The 22923-nt window shown below is 44.0% G+C and overlaps 1 protein-coding gene across 3 annotated transcripts in view; it reads left to right on the top strand.

The window, feature by feature from the left end:
* The first annotated feature begins 12206 nt into the window (after positions 1-12206).
* LHFPL3 (LHFPL tetraspan subfamily member 3) overlaps positions 12207-22923 on the top strand; it is a 244208-nt gene continuing 233491 nt past the window's right edge. For 2 of the 3 annotated variants that reach the window (XM_040061717.2, XM_040061718.2), the window contains exon 1: positions 12210-12703. In XM_040061717.2, the coding sequence (XP_039917651.1) occupies positions 12235-12703 (469 nt within the window). In that variant the 5' untranslated portion in view covers positions 12210-12234. Of the gene's footprint in view, positions 12704-22923 lie in introns of all 3 variants that reach the window. The other variant, XM_040061716.1, reaches the window with a different exon arrangement.

The following is a 22923-nucleotide window of genomic DNA, read 5'->3' on the forward strand; positions in this document are numbered from 1 at the left end:
GCACTCAGAGCTGCTGCCCTTTGGACCAACTTAGAGGTACCAGGATGCATTAGATAAATATCTTCATCCAATTTAAGCAAAATAATTTATTCATAGGTGTCTCATGAGAAAGGAAGGCACACCTTATTCAATATTTTATGTAGGTGATGTGGTTTGCAAAGGATTTGTAACTGACAGGCTAGTAAACAACCTTTCTTAAACTCCTACAGGAAAAGTGGGCAAATGGTTGCATTCAAACTCCTGCGGAAAACATTGGAAATCCAGGCACTGCCACGCCTCTTACCTTTAAAAACATATTATGTTTACAATTTTGCAGAATGTACAGGAAAAGAATAAAGTTAGAAGCTGTTTTCTCCAGAAAGGCAATTACACTGAAATGTGTTGAAAGATGTCACCAATTTCAATTACATTTGAAAGAAACAATCATAAAAATTCAACGCAGAGATGGAATCTTCCTTATGTTTAATTTCTTACAATTATCTTTGTTGCTGATATACATAGATGTTTATATTACATCTTTACAATTTTTTCTTACTTCATTTTGGGCAGATGAGGCTATTCAAAAAGGTCATATCAGCATTTATGAACTGAATCTTTCTGTGATTTCAGAATTTTCATTTTTGTTATCCCTGGGCATAAAAATCAATCCTATCACCAATTCTGGCCACCTCTCTGGAGGTGGTGGATTGCACTCTGCATCCACAACTGTGCAACACAAAGCATAAACAGAATGTAGTAAGGTCAGGAGAAAATCCTACTCTGAGACTTCACAGTTCCTTTTACTTCATCATGCATCCAGCATTCTTGGGAGCAGATTGAAGGAGAAAAAAAATCTAAGCAAGTTCTGTACAAAAGAGTCTATCTATAAATAATTGGAAGTGTTTTGTAGTGAGGACTGTAATTCCAAGTCTGTCTGTTTTTTAGAGTAGTTGGGATTTAATTATAATTGTTGCAAATCTTTCCCAAGCTTTCTCTAATTCTTGAGATTACTGAGTCCATATTTAAAGCAGTAAACTCTGCAAACTTTATAGACCCTGGTAGAGTGGAAATTCTGTTCAAAACTGCTGTGGCATTTTTTAATCATGCTAAATGGATAGCCAGCAAATCATGGGTCAGTCAACAGTACAGTCATTCCTGGCAAGAGAATGGGAAATGGAACTTTTTCAAATTAGAGTGTCAGAGTGAGAGTTCCGTAGAGCATTTAACCTCCAATTGTCTGACATTTTGATTCAAAAATTCACACTGTCCAATATCAATATCAGAAGTACTAAGTTATGATGTGCTTTATTTCTTAGGACAAATGCTTAAGAAAAGAAGGTGTCTCAGAAAAGTTCTGTAGTGATGAATGTCTGGCCCAGCATTGGTCTTTTTTTTGTTGCTGTTGTGTTTTAATAAAGTTTGGAAAAATTCACACACTATCAGAATAGCAAATAATGATAAGAACTTCTGGAGCAGTGTATAAACTGAACACATATCACATGGGAGAAAAAACAACAAAAATCCCCAACCAAGAAACAAACCCTACCACAGCCAAGATTCTTGCTGCCTTTGAAGGAGTTGGGGTTTTACACAACTTGTTTTAACAGAGCCAGACAATGGTTATCATATTCATAAACAGAGAATGCAGTTCTGCCTATGAACACTGGGCACTGCACTAGCATAAACAGGGGTGAAAATATTCGTAGGTCACGACAGACCAACCAGCTGAACAAAAGCACTGATATCAGATCGCTGCTGCAGGGCTGGACTGGGAAAGCAGGGACATTTTAGCCTCACTGGAGAGGAGTCCCTGGCCTGAGCAGGTCTTGGAGCACCCAGCATATTACCAAACATCCCCGTGGTCCCGGGCCAGATGCTTCATGTTGTCTGTCATTACTTCCGAGCTGAAGATGCTGAGAGCCAGCCTAGATGTTTCTTCCACCTCAAAAGTCAAAATATTATTTACAAATTGGCAGAGGTTCAGAAGTGAGGCAGGCAATTAATCCAACATCTGGGAAGTGCATATTACAGTGATCTGTATCTTAGGCATCTCTGGCAGCTTGGCTTTTTCAAGGAGTAAAAAGCAACTTGATCAAGGTCTTTATGTGGGAAGAAGACGCTATCTGATACATTTCAGTTCTCACATCTATTAGAGAAAGGTACAACAAAATCTAATACCTGGAATCTAAACCTAGACAGATAATTGCCATTCTATCATATACTAAATTTTCTGTGCGGTCTTGTCACAGGCTGTCACTAGGCACTTTTCTGGACAAGTAAATCTGTGAAACAGATCTAATATTTCAATGTAGCATCCTGATTTCAAGACACACATTTAGCTACTGTCCTTAGTTCTTGCCCTCCCCCAGGACAAAGAAGCACCACAAAGGAAACAACCACATAATTTTTTAGTCAGATTTGTATTTCATTTATGACATTTGACAGAGCCAAAGCCTGAAGCAGCTTCCTTCTGCCAGGTCTCCCCAGGCACACCAGCCTTTTCCATATCCCTGGCCCCAGCATACCCGTGGTGAGGGAGGGACAGAGGTGCTGCAGGCTGAAAGCAAGCACTTCTTCTGGCCTCTGTCCACTGAGGGCTTCTGCAGAGAGACATCCTGCACGGCCCCGTGCTAAAAATCTCCGTGGCACAGCAGGGAAGAGCTGCATGATGCTGATGGCCCTTAGTCCCATCTCCACCCCTGGTGGCGGGAAGGGACCAAGGCACTGCTGTCACATGAAGGCTCCAGCCCGTGGTGACTTCTACAGGATTTTAACAAGACCAAACAGGATTTGTAGTTTGACAAGGAAAGCTCCCAAACTGAGTTGTTTTCCTGGACACATACCCTAAAGACCAAGCACAAGTTCTTGGTGTAGAGACACAGCATTCTGGGTGAATTGTTACAACCCGTGTTTTGCAAATAGGCATATTGTAGTCATTTCTCAAAAAGACACACTATGAATCAAAAATCAATTCACATGTTGAGATATTCATTTTGAGTGATAGTACTAGGGGAACAAAAGCAAGCCAGAAGTGCTCTGTTGCAATATTTTCTAAATGAAATGGTCTTGGCTTTGTTATCTAATACTGTTTCATTCTAAAATTGATCTATGTTTAGTGTTAATAAATAGTAAAAATATGTGAAAAGTGAGTAATGTATCTGACTGGATATTAGTTTTCCCTAATTTATTTTCAGTTTGGCCACCAAAAAGGAAAATCAATTATTCTCACAACTCTATTCGGTGTAAGTAAGTCTCTCTTCCAACATATTGCTCTCCACAGTTTTCTCCTCTATTATGGAGATTCTTACTTCTACCAGTTGTATTAACTTGTGGTTTTCCCTAGATGATGACTTCTGACATTTTCATTTACATAAGTTCCCTTTAAATTTTTCTGCTGTTAGTTGTGATTATAATGAGTTAGCTTCTACGGTAAGTTTCATTAACAAAATGTTTATTGCCTCCTTTGGATAATGAAGCTATTAATTAAAATTGTATCTAACAAGGATCCACAGGGTATATGACTAAACATTTCTCCAACATTGGTTTTGATTATTTTCATTGTCTTTCAGTACACATATTTTCATATCCTTCCAGTACAAATTGTAAGGAACCTATCCAAGTCACTTCAAAAATTTTGGACAAGATACTATAAAATGCAGTATAACATTTTCCAATAAAATCAGAATGCTATCCCGCTTCCTTCCTATTCCCTCCTTAACTGGCAAGAACTATGTTGGATAAAACATATGCCGTGTAAACTCTCACTGTTTACTGCTATTTTGTTTCATTAACCTCTTCATGTTGGTGACCATTTCCATCTATTTTTCCCATCATTGTACACATTGAACACTTGTTTTTATACAGAGTGTAAGAATATTGTCTTTTTCCCATTGTAAAAGTCTTGATACCTTTTTTCAGAGCTATTAAAGTGTTGGCTTTATTTAACAGCTCTTTACCTTGCTACCACCATTAAGATGAAAAACCAGTTCAGAGACATTTTTGGGCCAACTATAATTTCAGCAGTACATGTGAAGTAAATATTCATTCAAATGACTGCTTGGGGCTAAAAACAAGGGAGGCATTCTAGTAATCCATTTGCATCAGGAGAAGGACCAAAAGTTTATGCAAAATGTTGTTCTGTTTCTCAGTTGAAAGGGAAAATTTATAACAGGTGACACAAAGACTTAAATTTGGTGGGATTTTTTTTTTTTTTCTGTCCTCCTGGGCATTACATTTGATCATATGATTAGTGCCATTATCTTTACTATAAAGAGGTGAAATTCCAGGCGTGGAATAGGAATAGGTTGAAGACCATGTAGATGAGATTGCTTATTAGGGGAGCCTGCAGAAATTACTGAGGGAATTGTAAATCTTATAAGAGGCTGAGATGATATGACAGTACACAAGAGGGACAACAGGTTTTAGAATATTAGGAGGATTATAAAAGACAAATGTAGTGTCTGCATTCAGAAAGGGATGATGGAAGAATATGGACGTGGAGCGTACAACTGATATACAGGTAAGCTTTAATTCCTAGAGTAATACAGGAACAAACAATGTTTTTATGGATACATGGAAGGCAAAACAGGGCTGAGAAACACCTAATACAGATTTATCAAGAATGATCTTGTAATATTTAAATTGTTCTGTTCTACTGCAGGATAACATGTAGATAAAGGTAAATATATAGGTATCCTCTATCCCTCCTCCTCTAAGGCTTTCTTAAGTAGTATTTTCATAGCCAGATGAGAAAATCTTTTAGGTGAAGCTCCTAGGAGGTGAATGCATAGGTAGATGGCAAGGAACACTTTAAAAGGGCACCTACTTGCAGCTCACTGATATATTGAATTTGTGTACCTTTAGCAGTTCCACACGAGTCTGCCTTAGCTTTGGTGTTGCTCAATACTGTTATTAATGGCTTGAACAGTGAAACAGGTTATATGCTTATTAAGTCACTAGATTATATTAACCTAAGTGAGCTGCAAGCACTCTGGAGACTTAAGCAGTTAAGTACTTAAGCCGTGCCCAGGTTAGTATAACCTGCTTGTCATCAGGGCTAATTAATCACATTAACATCTTGCTAATGTGACCATACTGCTTGGGGTAACTGTGATATCCCTGAATGGCATTGCATTATACCACAGAGATTTCTCTCAAAGAGAGGAATTCCACACTTTCTCCATTTAATCACATTCCCCAGTCTGCTCCAGGTCAAGATGCTGATTTACTGGCAGGTCACTTAGGTACATTTAAACGTCTTACCATAAATCCTCCTGGAAACAGCAGACTCAGTTGTGCTGTGTTGTGTAATGCCAGAGTGAATGCTCACTTTATGCTAGGATATCATCTTGTGCAGCATCAAAATCACACACTGCAGCTCCCAAGCTTCCCCTGCAGATTCCTCTATCCAAGTATTGATCAGGCCCTGTGTGTTAGAAAGGTCTGCATCGTTCCTGGTACGTATACTAGAAGAGTGGTAATTTTCCTGTTTTACATGAAAGTATATTAGATTGCAGGAGGACTACAGTTCTAGCAGATCAATGCCAGAGGAGTTAATATCACCTACTTTTGCCTCCCTGTTGTACAGTTCTAAAATTAGAAGCAAGCAGAAACACTGTGCAGCATCCTAATTGGCTTGTCACTAGGGTAAAGTAACTGGCCAGCTTCTGACTTATCAGAGATCAGAAGTTCGTCTTGATACATCCTCACCACTCCATTGCTTAGCCTCTTGGGAAGAAATATTTGGAAATAAATGTAACATGTATTTAATTAATTAGAATTTTAATCTATTTAAAGCATAATTTTTTAATTAAAGTTAAAATAGTTAAAATATTTTAGTCCCTCTCCACTGTGGAAAAAAATTACCTGCAAACATTGTAAGTCACAAATCCTGACTGCAGTAATTTTACCTTTTTAAAGGCAAAGAAGGAGACTTCACCACTGCCAGGTACAATTTTTGAGAGCAACATCAAAGTTATATTTAGCATCATATCATCCTTATACAGATGAGTGAATGTTTATGATCGTGAAGTTTTAACTACTATGTGATGCTTAGGGCTCTGGAAAGGAAACCTAAAATGCATCTTGTTGGCAGAAGACTTTATGTACTTAGACTAGGCAGGTCCAGAGAAATGTAACTCCTTCTCCACGTGAATTTCAAGCTAGGAGACACACATTAACTAAACTTTTATTACATGAAAAACATGTCTAGACAGCAGCCTTAGCTGCACAGCTGCCTTTGAAGATGTACAGCATATAGCCTGCAGCACGGTATTTCACAGCACCTTTTGTGTTGAATCTCCTGACCCTCTGGCAAACAGCTGCTGCAGCAAGAGCAGCAAGATTCCGTCACTTCAGGGGGAGTCTCTGGTGGTGTCTCTGAACAGAACAACACAGCAAGGCACCTGAAAGCTCTGTCTGGGTTAATTAGCAGCACTGACAAGCAGGCTATGCTAGTGAGGCAGAGCACTGCACGGGGAGGCAGCTGCTGGCAGTGAGATGACCTGCTCAGAGGAGCCCCAGGCGCGGCACCGGGCTGTGCAGGATGCCCCTGCTATTGTAACAGCTTACTGGGCCTCAAGAGGAACCATTCCCTGGAGAGTGGGGACTGGAAAGTTTAGCTTCCAACTGGTCCATAAAGTTTTTTATTTTAGACAGCATGTTTCAGAGTCATTCTCCAACTGCTCCAAGTCGAAGAGGCTGAGGGAAGGAATCTGAAGGAGGTCTTAGCTGAATCATGTGTCATGGTGCCTTAAGATCTCTCCTTCCTCACTATGGATCTTAGTAACCATGTTCCCACTTTCCTTGTTCTTTTACATCATCAGCTTCATCCGTACTCCCACCTGCCTTCCCCTTCAACAGCCACTGTTCATCCTGCTTTTATGCAGGAGAACCTACCCTGGGTTATAAAGTCCAATCTTCTGCCATCACTGGGAACCCTGCTACTTAATCCCTTTACAGACCTTTTCTTTCTTTTCAAGGCTGGTGGGATCTTGCCTTCCTTTCAGTCTTTGCTTCCACATACAGCCCAGGTACTTCTCACTTTGCTCACATTCTTTCCCTCAGGAAAACCACTGCACCTTGCCCAACCACTCTCCCCCTCTCTGTCTACTGGACTTCTGTCATTTGCAGCCAAGTACTTTGATTCAGGGTGGAATATGTGGCTTTTTTCTGACGATTGCACACCATTCCCCAGTGCTTTGGGATATCAAGCCCCGTGGCCTTCTTTGAATGTGGCTTCAGAATGGCCACACTGTGCTTCCCATCCCTGCCCTTATGGGTGCCCTACATGACTCCTCCTGCACTATCACCACCACCAGCAGGACTAAATTCAAGAGAAATGGTGTAAATCTAAGCTACTCCTTAATTTTTACAGTAGGCCTAAGTTGGACCATTCCTGACTGAAACAGTGATAGCAAGAACAGTTTCAGCAACATCAGTAACAGTAATTCTAGCCAGCCCTTTGCTGTGTCTCTCACACAGTTGTTAACACTACAGAAATAGAAAGAAATGCCATTTACTACTTCCCAAGAAGGAACATTTCACCAGTGCAGCTGGGTCCCAGGGGAATGAAAGCCAAAATGTGCAGAAACTATAATAAAATAAGACATAATGCAAAAGTTAATGCTTTGTGATAGACCACTGGCGAGACTGTGGGTTGCCACAGCAACAGGACTACACACACACACCCACACACACACACACACACACACCCACACACACACCCCCCAGGCTGAACACTGGGGCTGCTTAAAGGCCATCATCCTGCTGCCCTGAGCAAACACACCTGCAACTGTCTGCAGCCAGCTCCAGACAACATGGGACAGGGGAAAAATCGATCCAGACTGATGCATGCCTTAAGATGCTGTCTACCAGCAGTTAAGCTGTAATCAAGCCCAAAACCTCCGTAGGTTATCTCAATCATCAGAGAAATAGCACAAGAAGTTCTGCTTGGCCTTTAGCATTGCCCCAGCTTTGGCTCACACTGAGTGCTGGAGAGCAGGGAGCAGAGAGGAGACCTGATTTTTCACTTTCTGCTCCGGATATCCACATATCCTCGGACACAAGCCAGAGAAGCCTCAAGTCTACCAAGACTTGCCTCCCTTCTCTTAAAGACTCAGGACCTAGGCTAGCCTAAATTAAATGAGTTTGTTACTTGTACCTATCTGTATCTGCTTTGTTAAAGATGTTAACAGCTATATGCAGCTATTTAAGTGAGGTGAGAGTGAAATTCTAAGTTGTTAATAGGCACTGGGTGAACATGGTAGCCAGTGAGTGATACCACAGAAAAATGGGAGGAAAGCCCCTGAGGGATAGAGCAGTTCATGAACCCTTGCATGCAGCTACAGATATGAAAAAATTCCTGGCAGCCTAGACCTCTCTATGAACCAGGGGGAAAAGACCTCTGAGGCAGAGCTGCATTTTAAGAGGATTGGATGGGAGACCCTGCTCAGAGGGGTTGGCAGGAGTCAGTCATGCGTCTGAGCAGGGACATCCCTGCCATGGAAGTCTGCCTATGTCTCTGTGAGCCTGTCCTCCTGTGCTCAACAATTTTTCCCAGTTACCTCAACTGTCATCAAAACATATCATTCATTGTCTGACACTTTATTGCTATTGATTCATTGTCATGTACCTTCCCGCTGCCCCGTTCCCTCCTCACAGACTCTTTTTGTGCAATTCCTTTCTCTTGATAAGTTTTCTCCAATCATGCATTCACCCCTTCCCCCTTCTGTTTTTTTCTTCATTTCCTACCATGTGAATATCAATGAATTCCCAGATGTGCATTTCTTGCCAGACTTTACCCATGGCCCAGCAAGAGAATGCATCTGCTCTTCTTACCCACCATATAGAAAGGGTTTCCTGGCACAAGGTACAGCCTCTCTCCATAGTGCTCCAAACAAAATATTTAAGTAGTTCTTCACCACAGCTCCACCACTGTAAGTAACTGTCATGTTCCAAAGAGAAATGCTGTGATAAGAAACATTAACTAAATAACTTTTATTATAATCTTTTATTTTGTGTTTTGTGTAATGATCTATATAAACAAAAAATGAGCACAGGCATGGTCAGAAAAAATGATCAGTAGTGTGCTCCAGGCAAATTTTGGGTACAATTATACTTTAAAAGATTGTATGAGTTCTCTTTAAACTTGTCTATGTTTAACCACACATGCACATGAAAATGTTTTAAGAGCAATATTATGGTTGGAAAATCCATTACTGAAGAGGATGTGCCAAAAAAAGAGCTGTCTGTGCCACTTGAGTCACATCTCTTTGTTCTGCACTGCACGCTCACATGCTAATTGGTAAACAGGATCCTGCCTTATCAGGTGTGAGAGACAGCAGCTGCTGTCCAGAAAGATCAGGATGACGAGAATCCTGTTTCACCTGTTGAAGAAGAATTGGGTGAAAATCCTGGCTCAAAAGTCAGATTTTTAGATGAGACTAGATGACAGCCACAGGACTGGGACCTAGTTAATTCTTCTGCCACAGAATTCTTCTGTGATGCCAGGCACCATATTTAAAACCTTTCATAGATAAGCAGCACGTCAGTATAGCTCCTTCTGAGGACTCATTTTCAGAACTGCTGCAGCCAAAATCCATGCAAGGTCTGCTCTGAGAAATAAGGTACCAGCTGCTTTTCAACTATTCTGCCCAGAATAAGCCAATCTTCTACCTTATAGAGACATTATATTTTCTAATGCTATGAAGCACACATATAATTGTGGTAAGAACCATAAAAGTACCTCCTAAGCCTGTCTTCAGTTATTCTGAAGAAAATCCAATATCAAACAGTGAGACCAGAGAATTCAAAAGCTCTAGAGAGGGACACAGCCGGAGAGATTCAGGTGCTCCCAAACCCAGACATCTAGTGCCACTTTCCCATTTCCAATGCATTAAACTGAAGGACTCATGGGTATCCCCTAAAGCCCATGTGAAATATGTGCATTTTTGGCGCTGGAAACCAGAATTGATATCTTAGGACAACCAAACTTCCAGCCAAAGGTCTTTTTTCCACAGTCTTTTACTCAGCTTTTCCGCAGAATCCTAGTTTCTTCCTCTGCTTTTCCCCCTTCCTTTTCTTGTCAAGACTGGTTCCCACATTGAGGTTCCCACCCTAGTCTGACTCTTGTTCCCCAGCTTCTTCTCCAAACTCAGTATTTTGTCCTCAGCAGCTCTGTTGGCCCATTTCTTCTACAAGCAAGTCATTTCTCCTCTCCTGACTCCTTCCCAGGTCCATATCTCTTCTTCCAGCCATACCAGTTTTTAGGTTCATCTTTACTGTATGGGGTTTTTGCGTTTTTTGTTTGTTTGTTTGTTTGTTTTTGGTTTGGTTTTTTTTTGTTTTTTCATCCCACTGAACATCCTTCCCATTCCTCCTTCTAGCCTCCATTCCTAAATTGTCTTGTGCCACTTTAGGCTTCTCCCGGCCGTAAATACCTGGCTCGTACTGTCTGCACCTCCAAGCTCCACGGCCGCTTAGAGGACAGCGAAGAGAAGGATCCCGCACCGAACCCTGGGGCCTGGCAAGCCTCAGCCTGAAGAAAACAGAAGCGAGCACCGAAGAGCCATCACTCCTCCTGGTGCTCGAGGCTGGAACAAGTTCAGCTCCTCTCTGAAGGCACCACATGAGCAGTCCGGTCACGCACAGCAGCTGCAGCAGGAGCGCGACGAGGCAGCGGAGCACACCCGGGCACCTCCGGCAGCGCTGGACAAAGCGCGCTCGGTGTGCACCAAATCTCCAGGAATTTTAGCAGTGCTTTTCACATTTGGACCTGCCTACCTAAAAAAGCGAGGCAAGTGTGAGTATTTGGGGTCCACACTGCCTGTGCTGCCTGTGTCTAAAGCATACCCATGCCATGTGTGCCAAGGGCAGTGTTCCCACGGCCTGACTGCATGGACAGGCTCCCTTTGTGCTCCCACCCCTCGGCCAAAGCTTCTCAAGCTGACTGTCCGCGACACCAGCGCGGCGGTCTGAAACTGGTGGCTGGTGCTGCCCCTTCCTAAACTTCCTCAGCGGGAAACTTGGGACGGGCTGGCTTTGCCGCCTCATTGGGCTGCGCCTGGTTAGTGGCAGCCGTGGAGCAGAATTCAAACTTTGCTCGAAACGGTTGAAAATTTAAGGAACGCCAGGAATCGTTTCTACGGGGGTCTCTCTCCGTCCAGCCGTGAACGCCGGTGTTTAACTGAGCGTGGCCGCTGCCGGCTCGCTCTGCCCAGCCTCCCGCGCCCGCTGCTGCGAGCTCGGGCTCAGCGCACAGGTCGGGGACTGCAAATCCAAGTGTCACTGCCACAGGAACGATTATTACCAGATGCTAATTGCTCGTTAATGTATGCTAATCACTGCTTCGTGCCAGCGTGCTCAGAGCACCGAGTGCCAGGCAGAAGGTGCTCGGTTGGAGCGCCTCTCCTCTCCGCCTCAGCCCCTCGCCGAGAGCCGCCACCGCGGCTACGCTGTGCTCACACAGCGCTCCATCCCGGCCGCCATCCCGCTCCCGAGGCGAGGAGCGGGCTCTGGTGATTCCGGACTCCCCCGCGCTCCGGGCTTTGCCCCGCCGAGGTTTCCTTCAGCCGGGAGACAAGCGCCTCGGGCTTCTCCCGCTCCACGGCGGGCACCGAGGCTCACCCGCCGCAGGGGACCCAGCAGGTGCCGCCGCCGGCCGGGGAGGCGACGATGTTGTTTCGTGCGGGGACGGGAACGCCACGCGCACGTTCTAAACTTTAAAACCCGCCGCCCGAACGCGTCTCCCGGGACGCGCCGCAGGAGCAGCGCCGGCAGCGGGTCCGCTGGGCAGCCGCTGCCCCGGCCGGGAGAGGCGCCCGCGGGCTGAGGCGAGCCGCAGGCTGGGCTCGCCCGGGGAAAGGACGCGGGGGGCCCCCCGGCCCCCGCCCGTCGCCGCCGCCTGCCCTCGGGGCCGGCCCCGGGCCGCGCCCCCGCCGTGGCCGCGCAGGGCGGCGGGACGCCCGCGGCGGGCGGTGTGCGGTGGGCGGAGGGCGGGCTGCGGGGCGGGCGGTGAGCGGGGCCGGAGGCGCCGCGCTGCGCCCCGATAGGCGGCGGCGGGCGGTGTCGGTGCTGCCGCCGCTGCCGCGGCTGCTGGTGCTGGCGCGGAGCCGCTGAAGCCCGGCAGAGGGGCTCGCCGGCTCTCGCACGCAGCGGCGGGCGGCGGAGCGCGTCGCGTCGAGCGGAGCGAGCGGGGAGGAGGAGGAGAAGGAGGAGGAGGAGGAGGAAGGGGAGGGGGGCACCTTCTCGGCGAGGATGCCCGGAGCGGCTGCAGGGACGGCGGCTACAGGAGCGGGCTCGTCAGGAGCGGTAGCAGCGGGGATGCTCCCAGCTCAGGAGGCGGCCAAGATCTATCACACCAACTACGTGCGGAACTCGCGGGCCATCGGCGTGCTCTGGGCCATCTTCACCATCTGCTTTGCCATCGTCAACGTGGTGTGTTTCATCCAGCCGTACTGGATCGGGGACGGCGTGGACACGCCGCAGGCGGGCTACTTCGGGCTCTTCCACTACTGCATCGGCAACGGCTTCAGCCGGGAACTCACCTGCCGGGGCAGCTTCACGGACTTCTCCAGCCTGCCCTCGGGAGCCTTCAAAGCTGCGTCCTTCTTCATCGGGCTCTCGATGATGCTCATCATCGCCTGCATCGTCTGCTTCATCCTCTTCTTCTTCTGCAACACAGCCACCGTCTACAAGATCTGTGCCTGGATGCAGCTGACCTCGGGTGAGTGGAGGCAGCGGCCCCGGTGCTGGGGGCTCCGCGCCGCCCTGTCCGGCACAGCCCGGCCCGGCCCGGAGCTGGGAGCCGGGGGGCCCGGGCGGCTCTGGACAAACTTGCGGCGCCGGCGGCCGCCCGGCTCGCAAGAGGGTCGGGGAGCGGAGGGCGCGGGTGGCGAGGGCCGGGAGTTCCCCGCTGGGCCAGGCCGGGAGAGGATGCCCGGGGGTGCCCGACACATTGGCAGCGCCGCAGAGCGGTGCCCGTGCTCGCCCCGGGCCGCCCGCCTGGGCGTGGGCCAAGTCGGGCTCAGCCCGCAGCTCCTCGCACCTCTCCGAGGGCTGCCCGGGGGAACTGCCCGGTTTCGGTCTGTGAACCGACCCGTGGGCAGCCCCAGCAGCTCCGGGGACTGCGGGCGGCTGCGGGCGGGTGTCCTCCAGCCGTGGTCTGCTGTAAAGGTCAGGAGAAAATGGCAGTGGGGACAATTCGAGCAGGCGGCGGTGGGGGAAGGCAGCTGCCCGCCTGTTGAAGCTCAGTCCCGGTCCCACAGTTCCACCTGGCCACGACAAAGCCCACTTCGGCTCCGTGGAGGGGATGGTGAGGTCTTTTACTGGTGAACTGGAAGGGCAGCTGGGGTCGTTGGATGTGGCATGCACGAGTTTTGGTTGGGGTCTGTTTCACCACAAGGTTTATTTTCCACTATATGTTAGGAGTGTAAAGAAAAAGAATTAATTTCAGTTGCTGATTTTGTCTAAGAAGATCTGCTGACTTCATTTGACTTTCCCCATCATATTCAGTGTCTCCCTGGGGAAAGCATATGGTAGGAAAGAGGGAAAACACCAGGACATCCCTTTTTGCATTTCCAGCACAGCTTTTCCTCTGAGTTAGTGGAGAGCTGGTTATTTGTGTGCAGCTGGGAGGGTAACAAGAAAAGAATGATCTGTAGAATTAAGATAGTAATATAATCTTGCTTGCAGAGGAGATTACTTATGGAAACAGAGCAAAATGTCACCAAAATGGGCTCACAATCACTTTTTCAGTCCCCTTAATTGACCTACATTTTTTTCAGTTTCTCAGCAAAAATTCTTTTGAGTTTTCTACTGAACAGCTTCAGCATTATTCAATTTGCCACCTAATCCATGAGACTTGGTATAATTCTCTGGTTTGTATAAAAAAGCTTTAGCCATTCCTCTCTCTGATAATGTTTTTCTGTGTGCTATACATTTTTTGCTGTTTCCGTCACTGAAGTTTCCTTGTAATTTCTTTCTGTATCACTCGGGGAGTGATCTGCAGGCACTTGAAGTTGGTAGGTTTTTCCCAATCCCAGTGAGCTTAGTTTTGGGTTCATTATCTCTGTACATTATCCCCTCTGATGCTGGTGGTTCCTCTGTCCATTCAGTAACATGCATTCTGATATACACAGTCATGTCACTTGGCTGTGGGCAGAGCAAACTGTTTCATCTTTGCACAGCTGATGTCTCCTCTGCTCCATTAAGGACTTCTGCTTTCAGCTGTCTCCTCTTCTTATGGCTCTGCTGCTAAAAGGTGCCATGAATATTCACTGTTTTGATGCATTTCCGCATGTTTTTTTCATGTCCAATATGCAGTAGGACATCACAGTTTCCAAATCTATTGCACTTTCCAACATCAACATTTATTTATATCGTTGCTAGAGATGCTAGTGCAAGGTAGATAAAATAAATCTGATTCCTTTACTGCATTTCTGTACAGGTGAATAATAATGTTAAGAAACCACCAAATGTGAGAGATCTGCTGGAGCCCAGTCTCTACCACACTGCACATGTGCAGGTGTGACTGGAGATATGTTTTCAGGCAAACCAACACAGAACTTTTGTCATCTCCAAAGATGGTAGATTCACTGTTGGTGTTAAAAGTCAATGAAAGGAGCTTCATGTCAGCAGAAGAATCACTTTTCAGGCTGCTTCCCTCCAAAATTAATAAGGGAGTACATGCAAAGCCAAGTGGTTGTTTGCTGTCTTTCCCAATTTGTACACAAATGCCCTGGAAGAACTGAAACAATGTTGGGTGTTGAAAGAACCTGACTTTATTGTTTGCTGAATGTTTTACCTTAGTTCAGTATTTACGTCACTGTTCATTTCTGTACTACTTAAAGTTTCCTCAAGGGAGAAAAAACTACCAGAAAGTCCATATTGCTCTGGATTGCATCCTTTGAAGAAAATAAAGGTAGTGGGACAGAAGAAAAACTTAGAGTAAAATGTGCAGGACAGGAGTGTTATGATAAGTTTTCTCTGAGCTATATGACCTACTTCTGTAATTAGTTTACTATTTGGAGAGTATAAGTAATAGATAATAGTAATCCTAAAATGCTTATCTCACAAAAGCAATATAATCTAATATCATCTACATATGCATATAGTTCTGTGTAGTACAGGAACAAAATTGAATCTGAAGTAGTGAGATAAAGAAGCATATGAATATAGCTTTGATTTTACTTGCTGTTATACACCTTCATAGTGTTAGCATTCAGCAATACTTAAAATTGATGTAATTTAAATCTTGTTAGAATCAAGTTCCTGATGTGGGATCATGCTTGGTTTAGGATTGCAAATAAAAGCTTAGGAACTGATTTCTTTAGAAGAAAGATTTGGATCACAGTCTGTCCAGCATGAGTCATTATAAATTGTCAGCATGATATAGCTCTTGTTTTGAAAGGGTGTTTTTTAAATAAGAAAAAGATAAACAGTATCTTGGGCACATACACTTTCAGTCCTTGTTGCTGTCTAATCATGTCTATGACTAGACATGTCTATGATATGATAAAGATCCCAAGGAAAAATGTATTTCCTGTATGTATGTGAGTACAGCATAGATGGTCTTATGATTTAGATGGTCTTACAATTTAGCCGTGGTTTAGAATGCCTTTTTTGTTGCACATGCATAATGCTGTCAGGGTACACTCGATATTTTGAGAGCCAGTGTTGGCAGCCTCATTCTCCATCCCCTGACCTCCTCTTCTGCAATTGCAAAATCATAGGTATAAACAGTTGCATATGCACTCACCTAATTTGAGCAACTGCAAGATCACAAACACTTGAAATCATTAAGAATTAGGTATTATTGTTCTCTATTATTCTACACAAAGCTTGCAGGAGACCTCACAAATAAAGATAATTCTCGAGATTTATTTCTTTATTGGTGAAGTAAATTAAACACTTCCATTCTGTCCTAATTTTTTTTCACTATTAGGTATTTGTCGTTACTTTTTTCCTTTACTAGGATGTTTCAGTTATAAAAAAGAAAAAAGTAAAGAAAGCAGAACAAAGGCATAGAAGTGTCCCTTGGACAAGTAGGATGAAATTAATATATGGGTTTTTCAAGAAATACCTAAGCCCATGCCCACAGTAAGAGAACCGTTGAACAAAACGTAAAAGCTCTGTACTTTGGAAAACCACAGTCCAGTGATCTTTGACAGTGGTCTGTAACATGGGCCCACAAAAGCACCAGAGCAGCCCAAGCTCATGTTGCCCTCCGTATTTTTGTTTCTCCGGTACTCGTACTCAGGGATTTCCTCAGATGGATCGTGGCATTTAAAAGCTCTTGCTGGATTTTGTTTTTAGAGACTTTGGTCATATTTTGAACCTGTTGAAACTTCTAGCATTTACAGTGTCTCTGAGCAAGGAGTTCCACAGCTTGGTACGTGCTGTGTGAAGAGTCAATATTTTTTTGTGTTTTAAATCTTCTGCCTGCCCATTTCATTTGATGCTCTCGGCTCATGGTTTGGAAGAGGCTGTTAACAGGGAACTTGGAGACACATTCCCTGTCCTGGCTCTGATTACAACTTTGCTGTATCCCCTCAGTTACCTGGTTTTGAGACCTTTGGTTTCTTAGTCCTTAGTTTTTAGTTTGTACTGAACTTGTGATCACCCCTGCTGCCTTACCTATAGCCGTTTCCAATCGACTGTATATTTTCAGAGTCTGTGGGACCAGACCTACACACAATACTCAAGACAGACAAACCAGCCATTCATACAGTGACTTAATAATATTCTCTCTTTCGTTCTTTGTTCCTTTCCTAGTAATTAGTAAAACTCAATTTTTCCCTCTTAGTGAACAGTGGGCTGATGTTTTCACACAACTGCCTATTTTAACCCCAAGATCTCAGTCCTGAAGTGGTAATAATCACCTTGGGGCACATAATTTTGTGTAGTTAGGTTTTTTCCCCTTAAAGAAATGACTTCATATTTATCTATTCTGACTATAATGTGACTTTTTATTGTCTAGTCACTCAGTATTATAAAGCCTTTCTTCACAGTCAACCCTTATCGTAGCTACCCTGAATGAGTATCAGCAGCTAACTTTGTCACCTCTCCATTTATCCTGTTTTCCAGCTCATTTATAAATAAGTGAGTAGCTCCCAAGTTCCAGCACAGATCCCTGCAGGATTCCACCACTGACCTCTCTCCAAGTGAAAAATTGACAGTAGTGTCCTACCATCTGTTTCCAATTATTTATCCTTGCAAGGGCATTTATTTTTATCCTCTGTGAGTCTAGGTTTTGTAAGACTTATGAATGATAGTTTTATCAAATATGTTTTGGAAATCCAAGTAAACACTGATAATGAAAACTGTGGTACACATTATTTTTTACTTCTTTGGAGAACTCTAGTAATTTTGTGAAAAACTACTTAAAAAAGGTGTGTATTGGTCCTACCTTACTTCCTTTCATCACACAAATATGTCATGTTTGTACACTTACTGACATACACTGTTTCTTTCGTGGTTCTACTCATTTATGTGGGGCAGGTGTTGGTCTTTCTGTGGCTCCTCAGGTTTTCCCCAGACTTATTTTAAACTAGCTTCTAAAAACTGGTTTCCTATCACTCAACTGCCAGATCTTTGAGGCCAAAGTAGCCATAATGAAGAGGTTATTACATGCCACAGTTAAAAGCTTGTTTAAAAGAAGGAATGAAAAGGAGGGATTCTTCATTGTCACTGTGTTGTTTGCCTTTATGCTTGAAATCAGTCTGCAGGACCAGGTGACTTTTATGTAAGTCTTAAAAAGCTTGACCTTGATGCTCTTGGCGCCTTTGTTACTGCTGTTTGACAGCTCTTGGTGTAGGGGTAAATTCCAGAAAGATAGGAAAAAACCCAGCCTTGCACCAGTATTTGAACAGGGTGTCTCATGAAGTCAGACAAGGATCTTGTTTGTAGCCTCAGTATCCTTAAAAATTTGTTGACAGAGTGCTTTACATTTATGGCTCCTGAACTTTGCAGGTGACATAAAAATTATTTGTTTAATAAATGATAGTTATTTGTCTAATAAATTATAGGTAGGATAGCTAATTGCATAGACTGATTTGTATGTCATAATAACATGGGCTTATTTCTACAACCTATATTTTAATACAGCAAATGCAATGTAAGACTTCTAAGAATCACAGAACCATGGAATCACAGAACCATAGAATGCCTGGGTTGGAAGGGACCTTAAAGATCATCCAGTTCCAATCCCCCTGCCATAAGCAGGAACATCTTCCTCAGATCCCCATTCTACCTGGCCTTGAACACTCCCAGAGATGGGGCATCCAGAGCTTCTCTGGGCAGCCTCTTTCAGTGTTTCACCACCTTCATGGCTGAAAATATTTCAATTGAAATCAAATCTAATTGAAACCTACTTCTTAGTTTCAATTTCCCCTTGTTCTGCCACTATGTTCCCTTGTAAAGAATTCCATGCCATCTTTCTTGTAGGCTCCATTCAGGCACTGGAAGTCCACAATTAAGTCACCCCAAAGCCTTCCAGGCTGAACAATCTCAGTTCTCTGAACTTTTCCTTCACCTTTCCTTATAGGAGAGGTGCTCCATCCGTCTAATCACCTTCCTGGCTCTTCTCTGGACTCGCTCCAGCAGATTGGTCTCCTTCTGGAGCTGGGGACCCTAGAGCTGGATGCAGAACTGCAGGTGGGGTCTCACCAGAGCAGAGCAGAGGGGCAGAATCCAATTTAAAGAGAAGTATGTTGTGGGGGACCATTTCACAGAAATCTGGATAAGTGACATTCATAGCCCTTCCCTTGTCCACTGATGTAGTCCCCCCATCACAGAAGCCCACTGGGTTGGCTAGGCAGGATTGGCACTTGGTGCAGCCATGCTGGCTGTCCCAAATCACCTCCCTGTCCTTCATGTGCCTTGGCACAGCTTCTAAGAAGATCTGTTCCATCATCTTCCCAGGCACAGAGGCTGACGGGTTGGTAGTTTGCAGGGTCCCCCTTTCTACCCTTTTTAAGATATGTACAATGTTTCCCAATTTCCAGTCACCTGGGTCTCCACCTGACTCCTATGACTTTTCAGATACCAGGGAGAGTGACTTGGCAACTACAGCAGCCAATTCCCTCAGGACTCTGGGATGCATCTCATTAGTTCCCATGGACTTATATATGTTCAGGCTGGTGGTCATGAACCTGGTCTGTACTTGCAGGTGGAAGTATTTTGCATCCCCGGTCCCCATGGTGCAGTCCACACTCTCAGGAGGTGTGGGAAGAAAATTGCCATTGAGGGCTGAGGCAAAAAAGAGTTGTTGAGTAGCTCAGCCTCTTCCTTGTCAATTGTTACCAGTTTTCCAGCATTACTTATCAAGGGAGACATCTTCTTTGACCTTTCTCTTCTGGTTAATACACCAGTACCTGTTACTCTTTGCATCCATTGCCAGGTTCAGTTCCCACTTCAAAAAATGTAGGAGGCATCCTGCTGATGGGAGAATTATGAAATTATCTGTTATGGAAAACAGTTATTTAGGAGAGAAATTACAGACTGTGGTAGGTGGACATCTGCATGTGAGCTCTCAGTGCAGTGAAAAAGTCCAGTGTCGTCTCTAAATGTGTATGTAAAAAAGGCGACCCCTTTGCCTGCAGTGATTCCCATGCCTGTTCTGTCTGGGTCAAATATCTTTCAAGACGCCCTTTCAAGTATAAAGTAGAAAGGATCTCAGAACTGATTTAAATAAATGAAAGAAGAAGAGCTAAAAGGATGGATTTTCTTGCTGTTCAAAAGAAGATTAAAATTTGACAGATGATGGCATATGAGGACCTACAGAGGAAGATTTCAAGTCATGCAGTGTTCCTTAGCTTGACAAATGCTGTATTTGGAAGCTGAAGTTACACAAATTTGCATTAGCCATGAGGTATGTACATTTGCAACCTTTTAAGATGGATTTTTCATTTGTTAATTGTCTTTACTAACTCACCAGAAACAAAGGGCCAAAACCAACAGTGCTGTCAGTTTTTGTTGCCACTACGTACTCCATGTGTAATGTGAGGAGGCACATGGGAGGCAAAAGGGACAGGAAGACAAGTCCAGGAGTACTGAGCAGGTTTTTGAGCTTGAGTTTCATCACTGATGCTGATTTTAATAAAAGTGTTAACACTCCATGGCACCTGCAGAGTGTGGTGACTGAGTTATTTAGTGGTCTCTGAACAGTAGTGAATGTCAGACCATCAGAGAGAAAAATCAGGGCTCTTGAAGGCTCTGACCATGGTATGCTGAGTATTGCCTCTGCATTTCAGGGAAATGGGGTGCTGGAGCTGTGCAGGCAGGCAGGGAGCAGGGAAGGACCCAAAGTGCTCTCCTTGTCAACAAATGGACTTTCTCATCAAGCCTGTGAGGACGTTTCATTCAAGCGGACCTGGTGCATGTGTTTCATTTTCTCAGAGGGGAAATCATGCTGCCAGTATGATTTTCTGTATGTTCAGCTCCAGAGGAAATTTTTCCATTGCGTTTAAAGGAGATCCCTAGAGCCCCCTACATCCTTGCCTGGGAATGTCCCACGGTAGCCTGTGCCCTGCTGCTGTCACACCGGCTGTGATGAGCATCACATTGGGAAGTGTTTGTGTCCTAGCCTGAGTCAGAAGGTTAGTTGGGGAGGTTGGAATAATTGTCTGAAGGTTTTAGTGGGAAGTTGTGGGTGAAGTGAGTGATGGGGCTGTGCAGCTTCTCCAGTTTCATTACACTGGAGTAAACATTTTCATATACTTCATTCTTGGCAATAAAGATGAAAGTAAAAAATGTATCATGTGAATAGTGGAAATGAGGGAGAAATGCTGCGCCCAGTTTCCCATCTCTAAATAATTTCTTTCCCCAAATATCCTGTGCCCACAGTACCAAAAGTTCTCTCCTGCATCCCATGATGTAATGCCTTTGGTAGCTAAACTCTCCAGCTCCTCACAGGCTCCCTATCACTGTTGTTGACAAAAGCACAGCATGGGCTATACCTGGCAGAAAACTATTTGTCTTTTGGTTTTATGCCCTCAAGTTGCCATGTAGATTTTTTAAAGGATAAACTATCACTGTCTTTCCACTGGTGGGAAATTGGGATTCTTTTTGCTTCCAGCTTTTTCACAAAAGTTGCCGGAGTTTAGTGTTTTGAAGGCTTGTAGCTTCAGTCAAATTTGGTTGAAATTGGTCATCCAACCCAAAATCACACAGCCACAACTGTCTTGATCCCAGAGGGAACCTGTCTAAAATGTATCATGCAAGAAGTGAATATCTTTTATTTGTATGAGTGACCATGCAAGAAGTGAATATCTTTTATTTGTATGAGTGATTTGAGATTTTGGCAGCAAAACTTGTTTTTTGAAGGATAAAGGTGTTTTGGGAATGGAGAAGAGAAATTTTCTTTTGGTTTAGAGTGTAATAAAAATTTCAGCATCTTATAACTCTCTCAATTGCCTTTTATGAACATCCTGGGGGCTGTGGTCCACTCTTTGAAAAACAGTAAGATAACAGAATAGTAAGGTATAAAAGGAAATGCATAAAGTTATCCAGGCTATTTGAGGATGAAAAACATTTAATCAGGAAAAAGTATATGTGTGAGGGAAGAAAGAATGGGGAGAAAGAACCTGGGAGAGTGTTACTGAGACACGCAAAGCAGTCACACGGAGAGAGAGAGATTTTCCAGGGCAGAGGTTCCTCAGTCCCGACTCAAAGCTGAGATAGGGCGGAGAGAGCCTCTTTGTTTATTTCTTACTTTTTATACATTTGTGGGTCTGGCCAAAGATTGGCTTTTTTGGGGTTTCCATCCCTCAGCCTCAGTGGCCAGGCCAGTTGTCAGTTACAATTGTTTCCAGGTTAGAAATATGCAAACAAAGGACAGAGAATGAAAAACAAAGGATTTGTTTATGTTACATCTGTGGGGAAAAGGCAGAACTGCTTCTAATATTGTACAGCAGCTAAAAGATCTGACTCCATTTTATGAAAATTCAAAAGGCTTTAAAAAACTCAGAAAAACCAGGGTAACAGGAGAGAGTTTAAAAGAGGAGAATATTATTGAATTGTGGGGAGCTGAGAACTTGGATATGGTTAAGAAAGAGAAATGGGAGTGGGGTTTTGGAAAGTGGCTGGTGACAGAGCAGCTCTATTTTCTTGCTGTTGAAGGAACATCACTGGCATAGGATCCAGCTGCTGCCGAGTTCTTTCAGGGATTCCTTCTAAAAGTTTAATGAAGACAATTGCTACATGCCAAAATGAAGCCAGGAAGAGGTAAACATACAGATATTATCAGCAGTAAAAAGGCATGGAAGAAAAGAAGGCTAGATTTCAGTCAGGAAGGTTATTTTACCTTTCGTGAAGTGGACCTTTTTAGCTCTGTGGTATAAACAGCATTAGCTTTGATCTTGCAAACATAAAGACAGCAAACATATCGGAGCAGAAAATCTGTGGTATGATCAGATGGCGTGGACTCAATATTTGAAAACTAACAAGATCCAGCTGTGAGGAATGGAAGGATCACAATATTGAGGCATTACAAAGGAAAAAATAAAAACATTTTTGCTCAAAAATGATGAAAGGGAAAAAAAGAAAGACATTAACAATGTTATAACCTGGAAAATCTGCAGAATTCAATAACATTGGTTGCTATCATCATTGTTAAAAATGCAGTGGCAGCAGCATGACAGTGAACAGCTAGAATATGCATTACTGTGTGGAAGAGTGTGTAGCTCCCAATTACTAAGAGAGAATTATGGCTAGAATCCTTTTAAAAAGGCAATATAATGGACTTCAAGATCTGTCTATTCTGAGAAAGATATCCATCTTCACATTGGCCTTCAGAGATGCAGAAGACTTGAAACAAGCTGGCCTTAGAATAAGAAGGTCATACTTACTAGGGGAAAAGGTTCTTTTATTTTCTCCTTGAGAAGCCAGATGCAAATTTATGAATTTAATTGATTTTAAAAGGTAGCTGATGGCGTCTGTGGAGAG

The sequence above is a fragment of the Hirundo rustica genome, chromosome 4, assembly GCF_015227805.2.
Source record: "Hirundo rustica isolate bHirRus1 chromosome 4, bHirRus1.pri.v3, whole genome shotgun sequence".
Classification (NCBI taxonomy): Eukaryota; Metazoa; Chordata; class Aves; order Passeriformes; family Hirundinidae; genus Hirundo; species Hirundo rustica.